The sequence below is a fragment of the Sarcophilus harrisii genome, chromosome 2 (genome assembly GCF_902635505.1).
Source record: "Sarcophilus harrisii chromosome 2, mSarHar1.11, whole genome shotgun sequence".
Taxonomy (NCBI): Eukaryota; Metazoa; Chordata; class Mammalia; order Dasyuromorphia; family Dasyuridae; genus Sarcophilus; species Sarcophilus harrisii.
The window spans coordinates 475632418-475653027 of record NC_045427.1 but is presented as its reverse complement, the minus strand read 5'-3'; the positions used below and the strand labels follow the sequence as shown (position 1 = coordinate 475653027).

The 20610-nt window shown below is 36.9% G+C and overlaps 1 protein-coding gene across 5 annotated transcripts in view; it reads left to right on the top strand.

Moving 5' to 3' along the window:
* Positions 1 to 785: 785 nt before the first annotated feature.
* The window catches only part of NCOA5 (nuclear receptor coactivator 5), a 33052-nt gene continuing 13227 nt past the window's right edge, over positions 786 to 20610 (top strand). Inside the window, exons 1-2 of one of the 5 annotated variants that reach the window (XM_031954589.1) lie at positions 786 to 1412; positions 12297 to 12363. In XM_031954589.1, coding sequence (XP_031810449.1) covers positions 12326 to 12363 — 38 coding nt within the window. In that variant the 5' untranslated portion in view covers positions 786 to 1412; positions 12297 to 12325. Of the gene's footprint in view, positions 1413 to 8571; positions 10122 to 12296; positions 12364 to 20610 lie in introns of those variants that run through there. The other 4 variants (XM_012553875.3, XM_023494246.2, XM_023494247.2 and 1 more) reach the window with 4 other exon arrangements.

Sequence of the window (20610 nt, the reverse complement as noted above, 5' to 3'; positions counted from 1 at the left end):
TCCAACCCTGCTTATTTTACATATAAATTGAATCTCAGCTAGAAAAAAAGTGACTTTTCTATATCACAGAGATTTAGCAAGGAATAAGGTGTTCTGACATTATAAGCAGACAGTACTGAAGCACTGTGTGCAGTAGAAAGAAACTAGATTTGTAACCTAATGTTCAGCTTCTTAAAACTGTCAGGTTCACAACCCCCTTATGGGTCTCCTAACTGAATGGGAGGCTGAGATTATTTTCAGTAAGTATTTGATTTATACCTATATACTGGGTAATGTAAAAATTTCTTAGAAAAGTTGTTTCAAGGAGAGCTTTTAAGAAGCCTTGGCCTAGTATTCCTTGGTTCTAATCCTGGTCCCATCACGATCTGTGTGACCTTGGGGTTAACTTCTATGGGCCTCAGTTTCTTCCACCTCTAAAAAATGAAACTAGATGAGATGTTTTCTAAGGTCCCTTCTAGCTCTAAAACTACTACCGCTATTCTATCTCCCCTCCACATCCCTCAGCTCTGAATCTCTGATCCTATCCCACTCTTCCACAAAAAACTTCCTTCCGACAGACAGTAAGATTGGAAACATTCCAGTAATTTCTTTTTTGCTGAGGCAATTGGGATTAAGTGGCTTGCTCAGGGTCACGCAGCTAGGAGGTGTTAAGTGTCTGAGGTTGGATTTGAACTCGCGTCCTCCTGACTTCAGGGCCGGTGCTCCATCCACTGCGCCCCCTAGCTGCCCCAAGATAGATAACATTCAACAGTTGCACTTTATAATTCAGAAAATTAAGTGCAAATGAGGGAAGTGATTTTTCACAAGAGCACCCGGGTGATGCATCAAAAAGTGAGACTCTGAACCCAGAATCAGACGCAAAAAAATAGAGGACTGACATCCTGATGCTTGGGAGGAGGGACCCGCTGGGAAACCCAGGGACAAGAAATAGTGTCTCTAGGGAAGCGAGAGGACAGTCTTAATTCAGTTCTCCGAAGGAACCGTCACTGGCCCAAGCTCGAGAACAAGTAACCGCCATTCTCAACCGCCCAACTGACAGATGTAAACCACCCTCCCACCCCTCCAACTTATAGACAGGGAGGGGGCGGGGCCGATAGCCCTCGGCGCTTTCTCCTCGACCTGCCGTAAACCGGCGTTCTCTCGCGACATTGCCGCGCATCCATTACGTGCGCGGTCCCCGGGTCTTCGTTCCCCTCCCCCCGCCCCTCCGCCTCCCACCCCACTTTCCGCCTGGGCCGCCATTCTCTCGTGCCCGCGCCGGTCGGTTGGTGGCGCCTTTGTCCTACGACGGACGGCTACGGAAAGGAAGGAGGCGGCCCCAGCGGCCTAGGCGCATATGACGGCAGCCGTGGAGGCGGTGGCTGCCCCTTGAGGAAAAGAACGGCTGGGGAAAGCCCACTACTCTGGTAGCGGTGAGTGACGGGGATGGGGCAGAAACGAGGTGCTTGTCAGCTGGGGTCTACGGGATACCGGCTACTCGGATGGCAAGGCTAGGATGGGAGGATGAGGTGAGGGGAGAAAGGAGCCCGTTCGGCGCGCGTCTCCCCTTCCCCGCCCCCGCTCGCTCGCTCCAAACCCGGGGCCCCCCTTTCGGTCTTCGCCTCGATCCTCGGTCCTCATTGGCCTCGTGCGCGCCCGCGCGCAGTCTGCTCCTTTCCTTCGCGCCGGCTCTTTTCCCTCCGCCCCCCGGCGGCGTGGCGCGCGCCGCACCGGGGCGAGACCCGCAGTGTCTGAAAGGTTGGAAGGAGCGCGTTCCCTCCGTCGTCTGCGCGCGTCTGTCCCCTCCCTCCTCCGCGAGCCGTCCCGCCTAAGGCCTTCTGGCCGTTCCCGAATCGTCCCGGTGCGGGACTGTGTACCGGAGAATGATGGGATGTCCCCAGCTTCGGAAGCGCCAAGCTTCCCGTGGAGTTCGAAGACTGACTAACCCTTCCCCCGCCGCCCTGCTTCTGGCTCCTGCTTTGCCCGGAGCGGTTGCCTTGGGCCTCTTCTAGTGCGGTGGGCCGTAGTTTACCCCGGAGCGCCTCGGTGTTGTGCTCGCAGCGCCCAGAGATGTGAGGTGCCCGGTAATTAGCACCTCACGCTTTCATCTGCGTTCAACATTGTCGTTACTGGCTTGTTAGCGACCACTCTGGCTCCCAAAGGACAGCAGAGACTAGGTCGCAAGCGTGTACCTTGTTAGGGTGGCTTACTGTTTACTCAAAGAGCAGCCTGGTGGTTTCTAAAAAAGACCCTTCTACGAAAGCTGACGGAAAGAGCTTTTGCTTTTTGAACTTGGGAAACAAATGATGACACTTGCTGCTTAAGTCAATCTGTGGCGTGAAAACATGACGTTCAGAAACACTGAAACTCAATCCTTGTTTACTCGGATGAAGTATCTCATTTGTCTCTTTGTTGGTATATAAACAGGATGGCTTCCTTAAATCTGGTTTCTGCATCATCCCTTTCCCCATTCTCTCATCCTTGGGATTTTCTTTAAAGTTTACCACCTTCTTAAAACATGAAGTCCAAAACCAAGTTTGTAACTTCTGATGGAAATGACCCTCCTAGAAGCAATGTTCAATGTTGCATGCTTATAAAAACCTATTTGTTGAAGCCATTTAATGTGTCTGGTTTTTTCATATTGTTTTTCTAGTTTTTCAGACTGTTGGTAGAGGTTGAGGGAATGTCAGAGGTCATCGAAAAATCTCTTTATTTTCACGTATATTTTCTAACAGGCACTGTTTAAGTTATTTAAAGGGTTGTTGATATAGTCAATTCTTGGGCTGTTCTAGGGATCTTTTATTTCTTCCGTATTTTTTTGAGGTAATATATGGTTTTAATATAAAACTATATAAGAACAAAGTCAACAACATGTTTCTAAACATTTCTTTTGTGAAGGGAAATATAACTTTGATTTCATTCAAGCAGTTTCAGAATTTTGGGGAAGGAGTCATCTTTGGACAGGGATTTGGGAATTACTGATGTATCCTTCCCACCGGAAAAAAAAAAAAAAAAAAAAAAAAAAAAAAAGATGTGGATGTTTGAGTCTTCCTTTTAAAAAAAAAAATCATTACCTTATTGGCCTGGAGATGGCAGTGCATTTCTGAGACCCCGTTAGTAAATAATAAATAAAATTTTACTTTAAGAAAAGCAAGTGGTGAGAGGATATTTAATATTTGTTTTCCTTTTATTTAATGTTGCTCACTTACATTTGCCTCTTATTTCGAAAAAATAAAATAACTGTCCCCAAATAGAAAACTCACTTGATTCACTAATGAAGAGGATTTTAACCTTCTCGCTGGTTTCAAATGTCAGTGTCACATAAGTGTGAGCAAAAGGTTTGACTTGTGAAATAGGTTTACCAGAACCTAAAATCTCTGGAATGAAATTAAGTGAATTATTGACTTTTAAAAGAATAATTACCACCTCCCCCAAAAAATAAAGATTCTACATTCATTATGAATGGTATTAATGAAGGGACGGAGGCACTTTCTTAAAAAGAAACAAATAGGGGAACACAAAACAGAATGACAGTAGGATATTTAATGACAGCGTGCCTGCTACTTTTCAGATAATTTGATTACTACCATAAATAAATGCTCTCAGACATTATCATTTTTTTCCCTTCTTTGCTAAGTAGATAAATTGAATAGGTCAACCATATTCTTTTTACATTGAAGAAATAATTGTCCCCAGAGAGTTGGAATTCTACTAAAATTTAAGGATGTTTTTCTTTCCCTGCCTTTTAAAAGCATTGTCTTTTGACCTGCACTAATGTGACACCTGATTTTTTTCCCTGAGGCAATTGGGTTAAGTTACTTGCCCAGGGTCACACAGCTAAGAGGTTTTAAGTGTGTGAGATCAGATTTGAACTCGGGTCCTCCTGACTTCAGGGCTAGTGCTTTATCTGCTACGCCATGGAGCTGCCTCATTTCCCCAGTACCTGTTTTTAAAAATATGTCTTAGCAAGGAAAAAGTAAAGTTAATTTAAATGTGAAATTAATTGTATTTCTTAAAACTAGTTTGAACCTATAAATCAAGAGTAATGTTTTGAGAACTGTACAAAAGTTTGCCTTTTGAGGAAGATAATTTTTGTGCCCAAGTAGTTCGGTCATTTATATGTTAAAAATAGAATTGACATTAGAAAATTTATTCTTTAAAATCACTTGTGTTCAGAAAATTGTGTTGCTTTAACCAAAAAAGAGGGAGGGAGCTGTTTTAAGAGAGAATGTAGGTTTTGTAAGAGAAATTTATAATTTATTATTAAACAGCTACAGTAACTTTTGTTGCTAAAACTCATGGTTTGTTTAATCCAAATAAGGATGTAATTTATTTTTTCTCCTGATCTAAATCCCATTTGTGTTTCCCTATAACAAATAAGGATAGACACCCAGACTCCTAAAATGGTATGAGTTACATTGCCTTGATGCCATATTAATGTGCTGTTTTATGGTTTCTTGTGTGTACTCAGGGAAAGTTCACACTGAGTTCAAGATGCAAGTCTACACAAGAAAATAATTGAAATATAGGCAGTAAATTGTTGTAATTGTAACAGTAGAAGTAGATGTATAGTGGATTGTAATTATAATTGTAACAATACTTAATCTTTGTGTGCCAGATTTCTGATTTATAATTGCAGTTTTATTCATGCATGAATTTGTGTTACTGGGTTTTGAGAAGAAAAAAAAAAGGAATCTTGTTTGTTTAATAATTTTATGGAAGTTAGAAGTCTTGAAATCTCTGTATCTTCAAAAAGGAAGGGGCAATAAAAGAAGCTATACAGTTAGAAGTAGTTTCTCCAGCATAATCAAAATCTCCTTTTGGGCATTTCACTCCATCTTTAAATTCAACGGTCTCATCTTCTAGCTTTAGCTTTTGACTGCTTTCACTTTCTTAGATTAAAAAGAAAGAAAGTCTCCAGGCTCCTTAACTTTAGATTTACTCCTATTTTCCTTCTATTGGTATGAATATGAGGTGATACACATATCCATATTTTTGCAAAGAGTTGCATTTGGATCTGAAAGAAAAAATGTCTCAAAGGAGAAAAAAGGGTGCCAATCTCAGCAACCAAACCCTATTGACAATTCTGATTTGTGGAATTTAGAAAAGGTTAGTTGTCAATTTGTCCCCGAAGTGTCACAAAAACTTGGAAGACAAACTATCAAATGTGGCTAGATCAGTAATTATTTTACTTTGTGACTGGAAGGTCAGAAAAGGAAACTTAAAATTTTAATGCATATCCAAAGAATACTTTGAAAATCCATCAGATGGTATTGAATAGAATTAGTAATCACAAACCTTTTTAGAACACTACCATGATTAGAACTCTATAGCTTGAATTCACTTCTTTCACCCTGTATAGTATGTGTTTCCACTGTCTTTGTAGATAACAGTATGGCCTCTGTTGTCTATATTATTCTAAGAAGTTTGATTTTTATTGAAATTTAATTTAATGATTTCTGTAATTACTATTACAGACAGAGGGGAGGGAAATAATTTTCCTAAAATAGAGTTTGACAGAATTAAAGAATAAAAGCTGTTGTATCATTTTTCAGTTGGGTTTGACTCCTCATGATTCCATTTGTGGTTTTCCTGGCAAAGATACTGGAGTGGTTTGCTATCTCCTTCTCTAGCTCATTTTACTGATGAGGAAACTGAGGCAGACTGGGTTCAGTGACTTGTTCAGGATCACAGAGCTAAGTAAGTTGTCTGAGGCCCAATTTGAATTCAGGAAACTGGGTCTTCGACTTCTGGCCCAGCACTCTCTCCATTGCATCATCTAGCTGCCCATAGAATGAAAGCTAAGTAACAATAACATTTTATCTTTTTTTTTTTCTGGAATAGTCTGATATGATAGATGAATAACTGAACTTCTTTAATATCTTTGAGAGAAAACCTCTGAACTCCATTATTAAAGGTAGAGAACTCTTTTATGCCCCATACCCACCAGACCTGTCTTTCTTTCCCCTTCTTTGAACTTATTTTCTATGAAGGACACTAATAACAATTCTTTCATTGAAAGTATTCTTACTTCTTAACGCATACAGTAATACATATTACAAAATCTCATTAATTTGGACTCATTAATTCTGGATGTATGTTTATATGGAGGTTTTGTGAAACTGAAAAAAGTTTACTGAGAAAATAGAATAAAAGATTGTGTGTGGCATATAGTTTGCTTATTAAAAAAATAAGCTATCCCACCATTTGGAGGCATGTGTGTGTATACTAAAGGATTATAAATTTAGAACTAGAAGGAATTTTAGAGGTTCTGTCATCTAGCTTCCTTATAAATGAGAAAGCTGAGTCCCAAAATGCTGAAATGACATGCCTAAGGCCACTCAAATTCTCTTACTGCAAATTTAGTATTCTTCTGTAACACTTTTTTACAGACTACTGATATGTTAATTATAAATTATTCTACATAGTTCCCCTAAGAACCTCTATTTAACCCAAACATAATTTTGTTTTCCCACTTGAGCTACTGAATGTTTTAATAAAATTATATATATATTTAATATTAGGTATTTTTCCTCATTTAGATTGGCCTTCTTTATTTTTCCAAAGTAGTGAAGACTTACAATATCATTGTTTTTATCTAATTATTTATGCTATAAGGTGGAATAGATCATGCTATCTACTTTTTTCTGATTAAAAAAAACAAGGTAAAAAGACATAAAATACCTTGAAGACTAAGTTATTTACCTTATATGTTAAAGGTGAAGAGTTTTGGATTAAATATGTATCTGTTTCCAAGTGATCTTTTGAAAATTGAAGTAAAAAATTTTTTTAAAGAAAAAACATACCAATTGAAGGAGTGTCACATAGAAATAAAATGCAAAATAATTTGAAAGATCAATTGAAATATTAAGTTAAATAACTTAACCAATTGAAGAAGTAAGGTAAATAACTTAAAATCATGGATACTAGGTGTACTCATTCTCTGTTCAACACTGTTTTCATTTGGAAGACAGGACAGTCTAATAATAGCTAATAAATTTTTTGTTTAGATTAATTGCTTAGATCAATAAAATATCAATAACAAAGAAAAGGACAGAGGGATTGTATAATGGGACAATAGAGATTGTATGTAGACTTAACTAAATTATATGGCTTCTACTCTGTTTTGATAGTGGAGTCCCTATGAATCTAGATATTGGAACTGGTTATCACTGTACAATCCAGACAGATCATTATTCCCCTAAGCCCTCTTAGAATTTGTAAAGAATACTTTTTTTTCATTCCTTTTTCCAAGAATGATGTTACTTTTTTCCATTTGCAAATAGGTATATTCTTTTGTATAAGAAAAGCAAATAAAATGATTGAATCCTTTTTGCTGGAGTTTTTCAAATATAAAGAAATCCATACAGGTGGTGATTGATGGTGATGGTGGTAGTGGTGGTGGTAGCAGCAACAATAACAACAGTAGTAGTGGTAGTTAACAATTAACATTTATATGATATTTAGTATGCCAGGTACTATGCTGAGCGTAAAGAACTGGTTTAAAAAGGGAAGGAAGATTTGCTTGATGAAATTATACAGTACATTGAACAGAGATATCTAGTTATAGAATGAACCAGGTCTATTTTCTAGAAAAAGAAACAGAAGGAAAGTGGTAGTGTTTGGTTGTCATTTCTTGCTCTCTCCCCCCCCCCCCTCCTTTATTTGGGAGCTCAAAAGCTATGACAGTCACTTTCATGACAATATATTTTTCTTAAGTGCCATATAGTGACATCTTTCTCATCACCTTATCTGTATTGAATAATTTCTGATGACTAAGATTTCATTCTTTTCTCATGAGTCTTTTGAAGGTAGTTCTATAATTGTACTATATCATCCCTCGGAATGTTATAATGGGTAGATGGTGGTACTGTCCCTGGGTATTGATTCCTAGGCTCACAGTGCTACTAATAATTCCAGTCCTCAGTGTGTTCCATTGCTTAGGGTTTCATGCCGTGTGAAGAGGTCCAAATTTTGGAGGGGAAGAAGGGTTGCCTTTGTTAAAGGCAACTGAGATAGGTAAGGTAAGCAGCTCTTGTACTTACTACTTCATGTGATATACATTTTTCACATACAAATTTATCTAGAGACAAGTTTGATATTTATCTAAAATATTAGTCAAAAATAAAACTATAGTAATAATGAATCTCTTTTGTGGAGTGTAAACATTCAATTTGTTCCTGTTCAATTGAACTTTCAAATTATTTTATATTTTGTATTTTTATGCAACATTCCTTAAATTGGTATATTTTCTCTTTTAAAAAACATTTTACTTCAATTTTCAAAAGGTCATCTGGAAACAAATATGTTTTTAATCTAAGACTGCGCCTTCAAATATCATGATTTTGAGTGGTAGTAGGTGGCACAGTGCATAGAGTGCCAGGCCTGAGGTGAGGAAGACTTATCTTCTTGACTTCCTATCTGACCTCAAACTCTTAGCTGTGTGATCCTGGACAAATCACTTAATCCAGTTTGCCTCAGTTTCCTCCTCTGTAAAATGAGCTGGAGAAGGAGATGACAAACCATTCCAATATCTTTGCCAAGAAAAATCTCAAATGGAATCACAAAGGCAGGCATGATTGGAAATGACTGAACAACAATATTGTCGGACTTCTTAATAAAATGTAGAAATAAAAATTTGAGTTTGTTAGGAAGAAAAAGGTAGCCTGCATATTCTGGAGACAGTGACAGGATTAAAGTAGAGGGGAAAAGATAGAATTCTCCCTCTTCTTTCTAGGCATAGTTTGTCCAATCTCTTTATGCTAATCTTTGACATACTCCACTGTGGTTTGCTCTTTCTCTAAGTACTTCAAAATAAATAACTTCCTTCTTCCCTTATTTCTCCCTCCTCCCTTATATTAAACTTCCTCAGTATAGAGCATCCTGGCCTAGAGAGATGTTGAAATTGAAGATATTTGATTAAATTAATTCATATCAAAACCCTTTAATTAATCCCAGAAGTATTTACATTTTGAAAGGAAATCTTTTTAGTGAACCTTTGGAATTACAGTCAGTATAAGAGAGACATTTTAGGAATGGAATCAAATCATTTTGGAGTCTCTTGAACTGAATTTTGCTTTTAATAGCTTATTCATTCTTCTTCCACTTAAAAATCTTAGATTATCTAAAAACTCAGTGAATTTTTTTTATTCCTAACTCTGTAGATCACTGCTCTTAATATCACCTTTTAAAAAAAAAATATGCCAATCCAACTGGGTAGAAATAAGATCTTTTTTTATTTAAGTCTTGTCCTTTCTAGATAAAAAAATTAGTATAGTTTCCTGCTCTTGGTAAAATTTCCTATTCTGTCAAGATTTGAATGAAAAATAGACTATTCAAAGAACAGAAAATCTTAAATTGGAGTACCTAACTTTAACGACTTAGTATGCTGCTCTTTTAAAAGGCTATGATTCCGATAATGAATTATGAAAAGTTATTTTAAAGATTTGGTAAGAGAAACAAATATTATTAAATCATATCAGCCAAATTGATTTGAGGCTAAGTCATAGTACTCTAAAGTGGAAAGGAAACTTTAAATCATCTAGTCTAATCCCTTTGTTTTGCAGATGAAGAAACTGAGGCCCAGGGAAGGAAAGTGGGTTGGCACTTGTTTACTACCTAGGATATTTCCTTTTCATGTAAAAAAAAATGTTTAAAAATTCACACTCATACTCAAAGGTAAATTATTGTTCACGTGATTTAAAGGTATAAAACATTGTAGAAACACTCAAAATATTTGACTTTAGAAATATATTTTTTTTTAATTTTAGCATCCTTCAAAAAATTATTTCATTCTCACTAGAGATACTTTTGCATTTAGGTCATATAACACACTTCTTTCCATTTTTTCCCCCTACCCGACAACAGTGGGCAGTGGGCAATGTTCCATACATCTGGTTGGTAGAAATTCCAGCCAGAATACAGGTCTCCTGACTCCCAGACTTGAGCTCTGTTGACTCCTTCTGAACTTCTATGTGTCTGCCTATAAAACAGCAGTTCTCATCCCTGTCCCTTGGCCCTACCTTTCAACAATGGTGTTGCACCCTGTAGGTGCTCTGTGCACAAACAAGTCTACTGGTACAGAAGATCCTAGGAAGTCCCAGGAGCCACTCAGGAAAGGAAAATTGCTTTCCGAATATAAGGTAGGGATAGGTGAGTGGTGGGCAACTGTCCTAATGGGCCAGAAATGGAGGGTGGAGGGATTTAACAAGTTGGAGCCACTGGAAATGTTCAGAGGCTAGATAGCTATTCATCGAGGATTTCTATACTGGATATGTTTTCTCAATAGTTAGGTGACAGGTAAGGGTTTGGATCAGATATCCCTAAAGATATCTTCCAGCTCAGATTTTATGAACCTATATTGTTCTGAAATTAGTATCTTTATTACTCTAAAATTGGCAAATAAATAGCATTTCTAGAATGACTAGAAGTACCTATAAACCAATGGAAAGCAAATATTAGCATTATGTTTATCATCTCATCACCTAAATATTCATCTAATCCAAAATTTTTAGGTGCCTACAGCAAAGTATACCCTGATTTTATAGTTTTTATACATGCTTTCACAATTGCCAAAATACTTTTAAAATTGGTGAAATGATGAGGGAAATGATTAGATTTCTATCTGAATCAGATACTATGCTATGCTATACAAAATGATTGAACAGACAAACCTCCCCATCTTTTAGACCATTTTTCCTGACAGCTAAATGAGTCTGGTGGCACATTTTCCCTGAAGAATATAAGAATATTCAAATCTAGAAATAAAAGAGCTTCAGATTGCAGTTTGTAGAGGCATGGTCCAGAGGTTCATTGCCTCAGAACTATTGAGAAAATGTATCCTGTATTTAAAAAAAAAAAAAGTAATAATTACAACCAGGCCATGTTAAATAAAAAACCTACCTTCTATTTTGGTGAAATGTGTTTTTGTTCAGTTTTTCTATTGTCCTCAATTTTTTTTCTTAATCAAAGGGCTATTGATCTTTTTCCTAGACTTTGTGGAGAAAGCTTCCTCATTTAAAATTGTAAATAAAGTATTCTTACTTGAAACTTAAATTAGAATAATGTATATTGAATTGACTTAGAGAGCATAAGACAAAATTAATTACTTTATGGGATAGTAGTTTCAATTCAAGAATTTGAATAGAAATTTTTTTTTCTAAATAGAATAGTCTATTCTATTTCTAAAAATTCTATTTTTTTCTAAATCTAAACTACTAAATAGAAATTTTTTTCTAAATCATCTTTAAGCATCGTAGCTTTGTGAATGCTTAAAAATATTTGATAATATACTTTTAATTGCCCCCATTTGGATTAAGGAAAACAATTTTCTCACATGATTGACATTTTTAAGCCAGCTAGTTATCCTGGATATAAGTAAACTGTGAGTTTCACGATGGCTTTATCAGATACAGGTCTTCTGATACATCATCAGTTCTCAGCTTCCTCCACTATTGCATTATCCATATGTTGCCAAGCAGTTTTTGGCTAACCGTGATAGTGTGTCTTTAACTTCATGATTCCATGTTAGTCTATCTTTTGTACTTTATGTACTGTGTGTGCAAAGTTCTTCTGATGGAAACTTATTTAAAGGAACACATAATTTCACTATTATAATTGATAGTATTAATTACAATACTTGAGTCTGATAAAGCAAATGTACTTGAATTGGAAGCAAGTCCTGCATCTGGGCCCTTGAAAGTTCATTTTTGACTGTAAAGGGTGTTGAATTTTAGAAGGTTAAAGTAGTATTCCATTTGGCAATTAGACCAATCAACTACAATTCTACCATTTCATTATGGGAATTTCTATTCAATGGTAAGGCAGCATTAAAAATGTGAGAATTGCCTGGGAAAGCTGGGCTTGCTTGCCTTCTAAAACATAAGTTTTGACCTGATTCTGGTTAACCATCATTTCTTGGTAACCAAAAAAATATTGCCTAGCCCTTTGTTCTTTTTTACCCTATTAAAAACTTCAAAGGCCCCTAAAGCCAGTCCACACAAGGGCTGGTGAAGGGGGTTAAATTCTACCCTTCAGGAATTGTGATTTCAAGACTTACCAGGGTATTAGTCATTAAAGAATCCGTTTTGCCCAATATTTGTATTCATTGTAAACTGAGGGCTATTCCTTAACAAGTCATGACATTGTACTGCCTTAATAAAAATTGCCCAAGTGACAATGTGTCTTTGCTGAATGGATTTTTCTTGCACCATCTGTTTGGCAATTGTATTTTTTTGTTGTTGCTCTCATTTGAAATGTGCTGATGATCTTGTTTTTATTCCATAGCATTGAACAGATGGGTTGATTATTCCTTTCAGATATTAATAAGGCAGCGGAAAGAAGAAATATGAATACGGCTCCAGCAAGACCCAGCCCAGCACGAAGGTAAAGTACCCTGAAGCAGCGAATTACCCTGGGAGAGTCGGGCTTTGGGGAGTTAAGCCAAACTTCATCCACCAAGTGTCTCTTCTTCCCTTTCCCCCCAACAAATCAGAGGCGCTCAAGTGAACGATAAGAACATGAACCATGTGTGAAGGGTCTTGCTGCTTTTTTTAAACATCAGGAGATGCAGAGGAAGCTTTGTGTGTCCGGTGCCAAACCCAGCAGCGAAGTTCATCGTGCAACCAATGTTGCGCGGGATTTGAAGAGGACAAACTCCTGTTTGTCCCTGGCTCATGTATCACTGGCAAGCCTCTGCATTTGTAAGGATTGCTTGAGGTCTTCAGTGTGTCCCATGCTGCCTTGCTGCACAGTTATCACTGTTTCATCTCTTCATTCTTAAAGGCTGCCAGTACAGACTGGTTTTATGAAAAGCATGTCTTAAGAGGGTGTTGTCCTTGTGTCACGCATCTTTTTTTCATGCACATTTGGGTTATCGACTTGGAAATGAAAACCACCAGTCCTGTCAAACCTTCTTTTGGAAATGCAGGGCATATTCCCTACTCTTTCTCCACTAAGTACATACAAAAGATATGGTCTTCATGTGACTCTTCAGGAAATAAGCATATGTTCTGTCTTTGTCAAAAGGAGAATCTTTAATTTTGTTATCCTTCCACCAGAGAAGGATATATTGTAACCTCTCTGCCTCTACAGCTCACAAGTGTAGGCTGTATTTTCAGTTTTGTTGTGCATTGCAGATATATTTGTGCCTGGTGGCTCCAAAGATACTGGATACGGATTTTTGGCTTTGGATCTAAGCTAAAATACAAGTTTATTATAGTAAACTGAATAGTATTAGGATTTCAGTATAGGAAAGGATACAGTGTATCCTTGTCTGGGTCCAGTTAACATGCTACTTTGTGGACCTTAACTTAACTGAACACTTAAATTGAACATACCATTTCGGGGTAGAAAGTTCTATGTTCAGTTACTCTGGTTTTATATGTGCTTATGCTTGTCATGCCAGTGTCAGATGTGGAGTACTTTGATAGATTTTTGTATGTCCCCCTGCCGCACATTTCAGACAAGCTCTGAGTGTATGATTATGCTTCAGTGTTCAAATATTTTTCAAATTTGATGGTGCTGCAAAATAAAGTGACATTGTAAGTACAACCATATTGCTGTCAAATACTTTTGTATACCCTTGTGAGTTGATTGTAGAGTGTTAGCAAGTACTCTTGATTATACTACACATCTGGGTAGATATATTGGTATGGTTAATCTCACTTCTTCAAATACCTTCACTCCATTATGGCCACACAAAGAGTGGTCTTACCCTTGATATTGTCACCACTCAAAAGTATTTCAATGCTTCTATCATTATCACTGATTTTCTTTTGTCTGGTCAGAATTACCTATCCTTCCATCTCTCCCTGTGTCTTAAACCTATTCTCCATCAGCTAGAACCACTGCACCCCTTTTTTCCTAGACTCTTTAACTAGCCTTGTTGACCTTCCCTTGTTTAAAACTCTTGATTCTATAGTTAACCAGTTCATTTTGATACAGCCCTTTACTCTTTCTCTTTATCCTTCTACTACTAATCCCTTTTTTAATCCAACTCAAGATTATCCCCATCATCTACCTTCTCTCCCAAATACTTACTGCTGAATAATGATGAAATCATAAAACTGTGCTGGATGGTTCTACTACAAATTTATATTATCTAGTCTCAACTGGACCCTTGCAATGTACATCAGTCTTCTTACTCTTTTCTACTCCTCACATAGTCAGTTTCATACTTATCTTAGTCTCCTCAGACGACCAACAAAATTCCCTGCCTCTCCCAAAAAAAGCCTTCTCATCAACAGAGGACCTTGACAAATACTTCAAAAAAGTTAGTACGTCTGTTGCAAGCTTTTACCTCAATTCAGCTCTACACTCCAAGTCATCTCAGTATCTTTTCCTACTCTCTTCTTTTGTTCTTCCATTTTTTTTTCCTAACAAATGCTAACCCCTCTATTTCTAGTCTTGATCTCATCCTTTTCTTCCCCATGCAGCTTGCTTCTATCATCCTGTCTTCCTGAACTTCAATTTCTCCTTGTCTGTTTATGTCCCTTTAAAAAGACCTTTGTTTAATCCCTACCATCTCCTCAAACTATCATCCTATATCTCTTCTTTTTATAGTCAGACTTCTATTTTAAAAAAACAAAATCTGACTATATTCTTTGTGTTTATTTTCTTAGCTCATACCTCTCAACTTATTGTAATGGAACTTCTCATCCCATCAATTAAAGAAAATTTGTCCCTTAAAGTTAACAATTATCTTTTAATTGGCAATATCCAATAGTTTTTAGTTCTCAACCTTTTTTTAAACTACATACACACTCTTACTTGGCCATGGATTTTGTGACAATGCCCTCTCCTAGTTCTCCTCCTTGTAAACTGCTTATTCTCAGTCTCTTTGATGAATCTTTGTGTCCTATGTCCTGTGTTTCTCTGTACCCCAGGGCACTTTGCTGAGTCTACTTCATTATCTTGGTAATCTCTTGAGCTCTCATGGGTTCATGGGAGCAATATATATATATATATATATATATATATATATATATATATATATATCATATCATATCATATCATATCATATCTGTATATCCAGTCTCTTCTGAACTTTGGTCCTACACCACCAATTCCTTTTTTTTTTTTGAAATCTCCAGCTAGATATCCCAAAGGTATCTCTAACTCCAGGTCTAAAACAACACATTACTTTTTTCCCCACATATCCTTCCCTCTTCTTAGCTACTTTATATCTATTGATAGTGTCATTATCTATTTAGTCAGATTCCTCAAACTCATTGTCTTCTTATTTACTTTACTCACAGTCATGCTGTTGCCATTACTGGTAAATTCTTTATCCTTCACCTTACTTGCATTTCTCCTGTTCTCTCCCATTTCTCTTCAAACATGGAAATACCAAACTAGTTCAGCTCCCTGTCCCCTCTCTCCTGAACTATTACAGTAGTCTCTTAATTGATCTCCCAACTTTTATTCTCTCCTCTTTCCAATCTACCCTCTGCTACCAAAGTGATGTTCCTAAACACAAGTTAAGCCATGTCAGTATCCTATTCAAGAAGCTCCAATGACTCCAACTCCCTTCTAGGCTGAAAAAAAAAATTGTATTACTTAACATTAAAATCCTTCATAGCATAGCTTCAGCCTTCATACACTCCTATCTTCTGGTCAATCTAACCTGCTTGGTTACCCTTGTATAGCATGGACCTGTTCCTATGCCTTTGCAAAGATAGTTCTCTTTGTCAAGAATGAATACATTCCTTTCTCAACTCTATTTTGTTGAATTTCTAGCTTCCTTCAAAACTCAACTAAGATTCCTCTTCTTTAAGAAGCTTACCCTTATCCCAAATTGCTAGTGTTTTCCCTTAGGAATTACTTTGTATGTATTTTTATTGTTCTGTCTTAGTTACTTACATTCACTGTAAGTTCCTTGAAAACAGAAACTTTTTTATTCTTGTCTTTATATCACCAGTGCATTAACATGGCATCTAGTACATAAAGGCACTTAGCAAACGCTTGTGAATGAATGAATCAAAGGCTTATACTATATAGCCTTTCTGTGTATTTTAGGGAGCACAAGTAAACTTTTAGGCATTCTGAGACCCTGCAAAACCTCAGCTGAACATCAATAAATTCAGTTTATATCTATTCTCTTTACTTCATACCTCTCTGCAGTTGTACTGCACATGTTAGGTGGGTACATCTATACTTTCTGCTGTGTTTCATAGCACAACTAAACATGGGAAATAGGCCTGTGTTTTTTTGTTTCTCTCTGGCATACTAGTGGATGTACAATATATCCTATCTGTATATGGTAAAACTAAAGAGTTCACAGGGAAGCTGAGTATATGGTTGTTAGACATTGAAAGTGGATATGATATTTATCCATTTTTTAAGATATGCTAATTGGTACAACTTAAGTTCTTTGACCTGAGTGGCTTATGGAGGAAATGCGCTTTCCTCCTTTTAATATCACTGATTACACTGCAAAGAGTATTCACCTTGTGTCACAGGGAGATATAACTCCCTACCTACAGATGTTTTGTCCTAGTTTTAAATGTACCAAAGTAGAGAGGAAATAGTTTTATATCTTATCTACATTTTATCTAACCAAAAACATAAGCAATGTTATTTAGAAACTGCCTTTTAAAATGAACCCTAGTGCTCTTACCAAATATGAGAGTTCATCCATGCAGATAGATCACCACTATATTTTTCCTAATGTCACCTTCCTAAGAAATGAGTTTTAGATGAATTTTGGAGGATGACATAACAGTAGGAATTAGCCTGCTGTTTTATTACAGTAAACAGTAGGGACAACTGGGCTAATTCGGATTCCATTAAGAATCAGTCTTCCTCTTGGTAATATGTTGCTCACTGGGTTTCCCAGCAGGCTGTCATAACATGATGCATTTTTAAACAGTCATGCTGATTTGCTGAAAAAAAAGAAAAAGGAATATGTTTATTCACCAAAATCCTTTCTGAACATATCTAAAAAGAAAAAGTGAATGCTAGTATGAAAGAATAAAGCTTCTCTTATAATTAATAATATGGTCCCTAAAGCTAAACAGATAAAAGAATATATTCAAAACAGAACTTCTGAATAATTGAGTCAGTATTTTTGTGATTATTTCTAAGATCAAAATTCTGGACAGAACTTTATAGTAATATTTCTAGTGTGTAGTTAGTCTTGCAAAGGATTTTATCACTTCTCTTGGAGGTGAGTATCAGGTACCATCCCTGCTTCAAATGTCTTCTTCCAACCAAAGCCAAGTCACTACTGAAGACATTGAAATATTAATGGGTAGAATTAATGCTTACATAGATTTTATGTGCCTCAGAATTCTTTCTCCTTGTTTACTAATTTCTACCATAATAAAAATGGTGTGCCATTTGCTTCTTCTGCTGAACAAGAGTACTTATTTAGGTTGGGCCTTCATTCTTTTTCATTTTTAATAAGAAAATTATATTTAAGTGTCAAAGCATCTTTTTTTGTAATGTTATCTTGTTTTCTTGAAAATGATAAAAAGTGACTTCAGTAATTACAAAAGTTTTCGCAGGATTGTCGCCGCTTAAAATGTCTAAGGTGGGCTGGACATCTGTTAGTTTGTCTTTTTATTAATATTTCCTGAGTGAGTCATAGGTACATATTGCCCTCTGTCGAGGTGTGTTCTAATCATCTGGACTGGGAAGGTACAACTTCAGATAATTCCACTCTATATGAGGGATTCTGCTTTGGAATAAATTAAAGTCAGAGCCCAGTCATCACTGAATCATTGGGCTCTTACAGATCTAGGCCATTTGGTTCCCGTTTGGGATTTAGCACATCTTATCATGAATGATAAGGTGTCAAAAAGTGATGCTAAACTCCAAGGATTAAGCTCTAACTCCCTGAAAATGCAAAGCAAAAGCAAGGACTTTAATAATACCAGGAACCCTCCATATTTCTCAAGCATTTTTATATGATCTGAAGAAAGTTATCCTTAATATTATATTTTTTTTCCTTTCTACCACTTCATCTCACTTCACTTTTGGAAAACATGTTGAATCCATCCATCATCAAGAATCGTGGAGCTCTTGAAGTTATTTTTCACAGAGCACTAGCTGATGAAGCTCTTGCTGTGTTTTATTACCACCAGCTCCTTGATGTGAGGCAGCCACATCTATAGGTAGTCTTCATGTTTCTTTACTTCTGGTGTGTCGTCCTCTGTCCTGTAATACTTTGATAAAGCAATCAATCTTCAGTGAATGCCATGTATATCCGAAATGATGAATCCAGCTGAGAGAACAAAATATTTTAAATTACTGCCTGGAGGAAGACATAGTTTTCTCCCCAGAGAGAAAGCCAGCATATTTGTGACTTGATCTGCAACATGGGAAGAAACTTAGGAAAAAAACAAACCATGTTCCCTTTCCTCGAATGATGTACATATCTGTCTTCTAATAGAGCTATGCAACATTGTGGCAAATAACCAAGCTTTTACACAGAAGACAACCATTCTGGCAATTGCATTTATATGTGACAGAGCAGAAACTTGAATAACAGATGGAGAATTCTCTCGGGAGTAGGACAGGGAAGGAAAAACTAGTTTCCCAAAGCAAAGGAACATATGATATAAGATGGTAAGCAGTAAAAAGTAATAAAGAAGACATTGGCTCCGGCCTTTCTCCCTCCTTTCAAAAGAATGAAGAACCAGAAACCAACTCTTTTGGATATGATACACAAGGCCTTTTTGCATCAATTCATGTCTCAACAACAACAACAAAAGATTCATATAGTATTCCCAAATTCATCACTCAATGCTATTCTGAGCCTTTAGGCACCTGAATGGAAAATGCAAAATGGAATGGAAAATACCTACCACTTCAAAAAGGGACAGCTTAGACTGGCAGCTTGGATTTCTTATATCCATCTCAGTCTTCCGTGATGGATATAACAGCTCCCCTTGGGTAAAAAGTGTTTGTTTTCTTTTGAGTAGTAGGGAATTTGGGGCATTATTTTGAAAGTGCTTTTTTTTTTTAGCCTGCCTATATCTGGTCTGTAGGTTTCAACTGTAATCACTGGTCTCTCTTTAGCCTCTAATAACCTGGTATCTGAAGAGGTGATGCATTTATTTCTTTTACTGAAACACCTCTAGTGTCATGGGATGATGTTGTGAACCTTATTATGCTTAAGAAACCTGTTTTTGAACCACTTGTTATCTAAAGTCAAGTCTCTCACACAGAAGATTTTATTCTGGTGGCATTTTGAATCTTTCACATTGTAGTTTTCTTATTGTTACCAATATTCTTATTTTGAGTAAGATGTAGGGGGTTGGCAGCAGGGGCCATTTTGTTCTGGATTGGGTTTTTTTGTTTGGGTTTTAAAGTGAACCTAAAGCTTTTTTGTCTCCATACAAAGAGCAATCTTAATACGCCATTCATCTTCCAAAGGGAAGAAAATGACTTGCCTTTTCATTTTAGAATAATATCTTCCCTTCCATTACCCCCTACTATTCCTTTTCCTTTTTCCTATCTTTCTGCTATGACTATTAACTTTTCTACCTTTTTACTCAGCAAATAATTGAGGCAAGCATTAGAGGGTTGTTTCAGATGGACTTTAAAAAGCTCTTGTGCTAAGGGGAGGTCTTATCTGTCATAAACTGGAAGCCTGAACCCATTATTTGGGAATCTAGGCTAAAAGTCAGCCTCCAGAGAAGGAGACCTAACAGGTAAGTGAGGCATTTCCTTGGAATCAAGATAAAGAAATTTTAACATGAAATTTTTTCTTCTTTCTAAAGTTATTTGCAATTGTACTGTGAAAACATGAAAATCTTTCCCTTCCCTCAGGTCTTTTTCAGCCTTAAACCTGATTCTTTGGCTGGCTGGCTGGCTGGCTCTGTATGTGTTGGGTATGTGTATCTGTGGTCTGTGGTCTGTCAGGTTAGTGATCTCTCTGAGTCCTGAGAGCCAGCTAGGAATACTTAGAGCTGTTGCCAACTCTAATGACTGCTTTCAAACACTCCCCAGGGTAGGGTGGGCTTATCCTCCAATCCATAATGGCTTCAAAACACTCTGCAATTGCTTCTTCCCACTGGACCATGAGTGTTTGCCCACATTTTGTTCTTCATCAGTACCACACAGCACAATGTGAGAGCTGCCTGATAAAACATGCCTGATTGAGAGTTGTCATGGGGCAAGAAACTTTGGGTGGATGGATGGATGGATGAATGGATGTTTACTCTTTCTCATTTAAATATCCTAATATTCCATTATTATTTTTGCATTAACAGGTAATATAGAAATACTAGCACATCTCAAAATATATGGATGACCGGTGGTTATCTTAGAATCTCATTTGGTATTTTAAGCTACTTTTGCCCTGTAGTCCATGTCATTGGAATGAAATTCCAAGTTACTTGCCAAACTATTAAGTTATCAGAAAACATTTTTAAGTAACTGCCAAATTATGTGCTAGAGATAGAAAGAAATGTGACATTCTTGCCTTTGAGAGGCTTACCACTGCATAAGATAGTACTCATATATAAAAAGATGAAAACATAAACATTCATATTAGGGCATCCATAAGTGGTATGAAGATTAAGTACCATCATCTTACTATACAAATTCAGAAGAGGAAGACATTAGTGGGTTGTAGAAGAAGGTAAGTTTTGAGGTGGGCCTTGAAAGGAAAAACAGCAATTA